Here is a 6402-nt window from a genome sequence, read left to right on the forward strand (position 1 = left end):
ATAAACTTGTAAAGTTCATGCATTATTGTTAAGGCATCATATCAGTCAATGGTGTCTAACTTTTTCCTATAGACCAAGCCTCCTCTAATAGCGTCATATGACCCTTCTGTCTATTTTTTTTTCCTATTGGCCAATTGTCCATCCATTAATTAATCTCATCAATTGCAACTTACTCAATTTTCTGCAAAAACAAGTTAACAACTACAAAGTGGTATAAAAGAGCGATGCTAATTTATGTTTCTTCATGTAAACAATTAGCATCACATTACGTATTTCTTTGCTAAATATTTCGAACATGGGTTCATACTTTCATTCATCTGATTATTGTTATGATATTGTATCACCAATTTATTATAAAGAAAACCGATCTTCTTCGGGAGTACTTGTAAATCTCACCAACGAAAACATCGAATCTTTGAAGTATTTCTGTGATGAAAAACTTCATGTGGAAGTTGAAGACAAGTACAACGAGCCTGTGGCGTGGATTGGGATCTACATCTCAATAGCATCATTATTCTGCATTGTCGCCATGGCAGCCGATTTGTGGAATGGTTTCCGAAAAAGAAAATATTGTTTTCCATGTAAATATTTCTCTCTCAATGCTGTTTCCATCACAATGATAGCTGTAGCAGTGAAACTCCCCATGGATTTGAATAGTCCAATGGGAGGTTATGTTGATCAGTTAGCTAAGCAAGGAAGCTTGATCTTTATGTGCGTGATGATAGCCAACTTGATTCCATCTTTGGCCTCTATGGACAACAAGGCACTCTTTGCAAATGTCATAGGTTTGGCTATTCTCATTATCACCATGATTGTTAATGTTTACATGCAGATTAATACCGGGGTTATTGAGCATAAAGTTTTCAGTCTTAGGATAGGTAAGTACACTTTTATAAAGCCTCACTTCATGAACGTAGCATACATCTATGTGGCTATGTTGCTCTTTTTTCTAGTAATTTTGATCTCGTCTGCTATAATTGTTCCAACCTCTAAGCAAATTTTACAACTCAAGTATCAAGCCACTATGAAAACAACTTTAAATGATCAATATCCAAACGAAACATTTGCTATTGAGAAGCTACGAGAGCATATGAAAAGATACTGGATCATGGCAGAAACGGGTAGCCCACAATTTGTGATGGCTAATAATCCATTATCATTTGCTTCTGGTGTAATTTGTGTAATTGGTCTAGTCATATATATAAATCTACTCTCGTCAATTTTTATGACACCAATTCTGTTAAGATACCAATCGGATTATAAGTGGTCAGTGATTGCCATTGTTACCACACAGTCCATTGGAGTTATGGTGGGAGTCATTGCTCCAATATTTAGATGTTCTACAGTCTTGAGCTTCAAATCTTTTTCTAGGTGGAATAGGAATCATTTGGATGTCTTTAAAGTAGAGACGTATTGGATTAAAGAGTTGTGTGAATGGAAAGAAAGTCATATAACCTTTCTATCAAATGGTCGTAGATCAAGAAGGCTTATGCGTATATTGAAAAACCTCGTTCTAATCCCTTCCATCGGATTTCAGAAGACAGTTGTGGTAAGTTGCAAAATTATAGGGCTCATCCCTGTTCTGGTTCTACTCATATTCATGTGTTGTTCATATTATTTTATGTCATTGAAAGAGATGATCTTTAGTCCACCCTCAAGCAGCAGTGATGATATAGGCGAATTTGAAGAACTTAGCAATTATGTTTTGTTTTTGGAAGACAATATGGAGCTTTCTGAAAGAACATTTAAACGAATTTCAAACTCCATCAATCACTTGATTGAAAAGGCTGAGAAAGAACAAGACAACAATCTTGTTAAGTTTCTTGAAAAATCTATTGGCCGATTTGAGGGAGTAGAGAAATTCGATATTTATGAAGTTCAACCACTGCTTTCTATTAAACTTCCTAACAGTTGGAGCTTACCAATAGTAACCTTAACGTGCATCGCCATCGCACTTCCAAATATTGGTAAGGATGCAACTAACAGGTTGATCAAATGTGTTGGTGAAGGTCTTTTTTACACCCGTGTTGTTGAGGAAAACTTGAACAATGGATGTAAGTATGTAAACATTCAAAAGGCAACTATGACATTGTGGGATGAGGTAGAAGACAACCACAAGTGGTTAGGGAAAACTTTGGAAAAAAACGCTTACAAAGGAAAAACATCAAGAGAGATTCTTGAATGGTTTGCTCACAAAGCAGAAGAAATTGTGATAGAAGTTAGCAAAAGCACAAATGGAGAAGAACCGGTGGAATACCTTCCACGGAAGTTGATTGTTGCTAATTCAATGTACCGAATTGCACATTCAATCATGCTTACCTACCAAAGTAACATCTTAGGGATCACTGAAGAACAGTTGTTTGCTCTATTATCTCACATGATTGCAGACATATTGGTTGCTTGCTTCACCAACATACCACAAGTCATAACAATGAAATGCCATGAAAGTGCAATAGAGAAACGGGAGGCTAGTGTTGAGGCTGCAGCTAAGCTTCTTGGTAGGACTACTAAGATAATAAAAAGGCTTGAAATGCATCAACTACCAAACATTGATCATGAAAAGATAGCATATATTGATGAATGGCGTTTTCATTTGCAGTGTATCCCTTAGAATTAGCTGCCTTTAATATATAGCCAAGGTAAACTTTTATGACTATATGATACAATTCTTGTATGTGTGTATCTGTATAGGCATAATATTTGCAGCGTATCCCTTAGAATACCTTCCATGGAAGTTGATTGTATAATTTTGAGAAGTGTACTATTGCCTATTATACTTTCAATAGATATGCATGTTGCAAATTTTGTTGAAGCGAAATATAGATATATTCATGTTACAAATTGTTGAATTGAAATATGAGCGATTTAGGTTCTATCAACTCAATTAGTGTTTTAGGTATAGAATCTTTTAATGGTTTTGTTGGGATTGTGGTATTCATGTATTAAGGCTGAATTTTTTTTATTGTATGACTTTAGAGTACCATCATATTCATGTGCATAGTGATGGTTAATATAATGTCTTTCTATCTTCAACGTCTATAAACAAAAAGAGGCTTTCAAAAAGAAATTGCCTTTAGGCTTTAGCCATAACATGCATATGAACACGATTTTCCCCAAGTTGGAATTGTAGCAACTGCAATTGTTCAGGAGAGACTCATGTGAAATAGAATAGGTTCAAATCTCTATTTATAATGGAAAGGCTTATCCCAGCAAGTGAAAGCCCATTCCTTGTTGTTCTAGCAACACCTGCATTTTCAACCGAGAAACCATAATCTATACAAGAAAACCCATCAAGAACAATGTAATTTCACTGAGGATTTTTATCGAACACCTTGTGTGCAATGTTTCAAACTCCACCTCAGTACAAACGTCATTGGTAGAGGGTCCCCCAAAATCAAATTACAAACCTCAAAGAAAGGCAACTCAACCAAAATAGAAAATAATTGGACTGTCTTGCTAACTAAATTCGAAATTGCAAATTTTCTCATAAAACTTCCAAAAAGAAGCGCACATAAATTGTGTGAAAATTGAATTCTGAAGTTCTGCCTTACTCTTGATCGATCACCTTTGTCTTTTACCCCTTGATCGATCACTTTTGAAATCAACAACCAAGAACTCTGAAAAACAACACCATCGATCATAAAAGTCCTCCCTTCGTTAGCTCTGATATAATTTGCTGTGCTAATTTCATGTGTTTGAAGTTTGTTTAAATAAAGCGATAAAACTTTTTTTTTTTTTGTTTTTTTTTAATACCATCAGAGGAGGGCTCATTTTAGAGGTTATTCCAACCATATATTTTAACAACTTTTTATTTATTTATTTATTTTTTAAATTTCTTTAAATTTGATCCCTATGTTACTAACACTTCATTTTACATCATAATCTACTCTAATAAATGAAGACTTTTTTTGTCGTATGTCATACTCTCATTCAATTTGTCAAATGTCATTTTGTGGTTATTTTGAATTAATTTCTTTTCCAAATGTCATTTTATAGATTTTTCTATTTTAATAAATTCCATACAATACTTTAATATAGTACTTATAATAAATGTAGTAATAAATGAATATCAATTTTATTAATGAACTTACATTCTTATTTCAAATTCTCAAATTAAAGCTCATTAGTTTATTTTGTTTATTTATTTAAATTTAAAAGATAAAAAAATCAATTTTAATAACTCATTATTTTTCTTATTTTCTTATAAATATAAAGTTCTTAAATATTTAAACATTTATATTTAATTTTTTTTAATTAACCCATGTAATACATGAGTTTTACACCTAGTTTTATTTATATAATAGAACCTTTTTAGACTTTATATTTAATTATATATTGAATTTTATTATAATGTCACTAATGTTTTTTTTTGCACCGAAAAATATGACATATGTTAGTAAAAGAATAAATTATATGAAAGAATTTAATAAAATGATTAAGATGCGATAAAATTTAAATTAGTAAAAATTAAAAAATAACTTTTAAAGTAGTTAACAATTGAAGAAGCTATTTTATAAAAAAATTTGTCAAATAAAAATTAATGGAAAATAATATGGTAAAAGTAAAAAACAATTGAGAAGATTAATCTTTGAAGATTCTCTTAGACAATTGTATATTGTTTTGATGGACAATTATAGTAAATCAGGCAAACTTGAGGGTGCTATTCATCTCTTTAATGAAATGATTGATACTTTGATAGAGGTGTTAGAACGGATAATTAGATGGTACCGGAGGGTTTTGTGGAAGATACTGAAATGCTTCATAATTAGATCATTAGATGGCAGTGGAGGGGTCCCACCAAATTCAACTATTCAAGTATTATGGTGGTGCTAAGGTCATCCGTTATACCCACTGCTAACCATTATAGTGGTGGGTGCCACCTCATCACTACATTCAACCACTAAACCTATGAGATACCCACCACTATATTCTTCTTATTTTTTTATTTTGAAATTAAAAAATATATATATTTTAATTAATTAAAATGTAGAGAGAGGTAGAGAGAGATAGAGAGACATGGAGAGAGAGAAAAATTTATTGGATATTGTTGTCCGTTCTCCCCACCACATTTGACCACAAATTTTTCCACCACTAAGAGTATGGGATGGTGTTCACATTTTTTGTTCGTGGTCACATAGACCATGAACATGCTCGTTATGAGTATACCATAAGACCTAATTGCTAAAGATGGTGAAGGGCAAGAAAATGTGATTTAAGGACTTTCGAGTTTTTTTGGCAACTTTGTACATGTTTGACAGATGAGAGGGTATTTGTTTATTTTTCGTTCTTTTTTTTATGTTGTACACTAAGTTGGTAGCTAAATCATGAATGCAATACTTTAGATCTTTCTGGATTAGTTAATAATGGTGTAAATATGGATCTCTTAAGTTGGAAACTAAAGTTAACATGATCGGACTATATTATAAGATAACTATTCGTTCATAATTAAATTGATGTTGCAAATGTGATTTATTCCATAGATATGTACACGGTAACAAGCCTCAACCTTTGGTTACGTTTAACCAAACCGAAAGCAAGATTTATTCCATATTCGTTATAATATTCTTTTGTTTACTCGATTTCCATATTTTTATGATATTGATTATCAAATATTTTATAACTATTCACTTACCTTTTTTTTACCAAGACAAAATGAAAGTTGTTATCTATTGGTCAAAAGATATAATACAAGTTATGATATATTTCTACACAGTAAAAATATAGGTTTGGTCAAGTTTCTACATTTTGTTGTTTACTTGATTTCTATATCTACTGTAGATAGTTTTTTTTTTTTTTTTTTTTTTTTTTTGATATTTTTGGTAGGCGTTAAGAATTAAGAAGTAGCAAAGTTGTCGGGTTTTGTTACTTAAATTGTGACTAGATACAACATCACCAGGGCCGGCCCCGAGAAATTGTAGGCCCTGTGCAATTTAGTAAAAAAATACGTAAAAAAAATTCTAAATATCATCCTTTTGAAATAGTTATAAAAAACAAAATTTCATTCAAAAAAGTATACAAAAAACTAAATTCGTTTCTGCTTAAAAATTGTCATCCTTATAATATATAAACCCAACTTCACTATTTCTCTAAAATAGATGCATTAAGAAATTACCTTATTGCAATTCTCTTTTCATGCCCTTGAAAAATCATTCTGAAAACTGAAATGTAAAATTATGAAAAAGAAAGACAACAAAATAAAAATATGGATGACTGAAATTTAAAATCCAAAACTGATTATTTGATAGTCTTTATATCATAATTGTTAAATACCTTTTCAAATTTGTAAAATCTAGAACTACTAACCTTATTTGTAGTTTGGATTTTGTATGACTGTCCGATTAAAACTAATATTCTGTAAATATCAAAATCAGAAGACATATTAAAATCATAATCATATACAAC

At 31.3% G+C, this 6402-nt stretch overlaps 1 protein-coding gene across 1 annotated transcript; it reads left to right on the top strand.

Annotated features, from left to right (window-relative positions):
- Nucleotides 1-295: 295 nt before the first annotated feature.
- LOC145163669 (uncharacterized) lies at nucleotides 296-2611 on the top strand. Its single transcript, XM_079082472.1, has one exon. It carries the CDS (start codon nucleotides 296-298, stop codon nucleotides 2609-2611), a length of 2316 nt encoding a protein of 771 aa, XP_078938598.1.
- Nucleotides 2612-6402: the final 3791 nt, after the last annotated feature.

The sequence above is a fragment of the Lactuca virosa genome, chromosome 3, assembly GCF_052849685.1.
Source record: "Lactuca virosa cultivar CGN04683 chromosome 3, Lactuca_virosa_CGN04683_v6, whole genome shotgun sequence".
In the NCBI taxonomy this organism is placed as follows: Eukaryota; Viridiplantae; Streptophyta; class Magnoliopsida; order Asterales; family Asteraceae; genus Lactuca; species Lactuca virosa.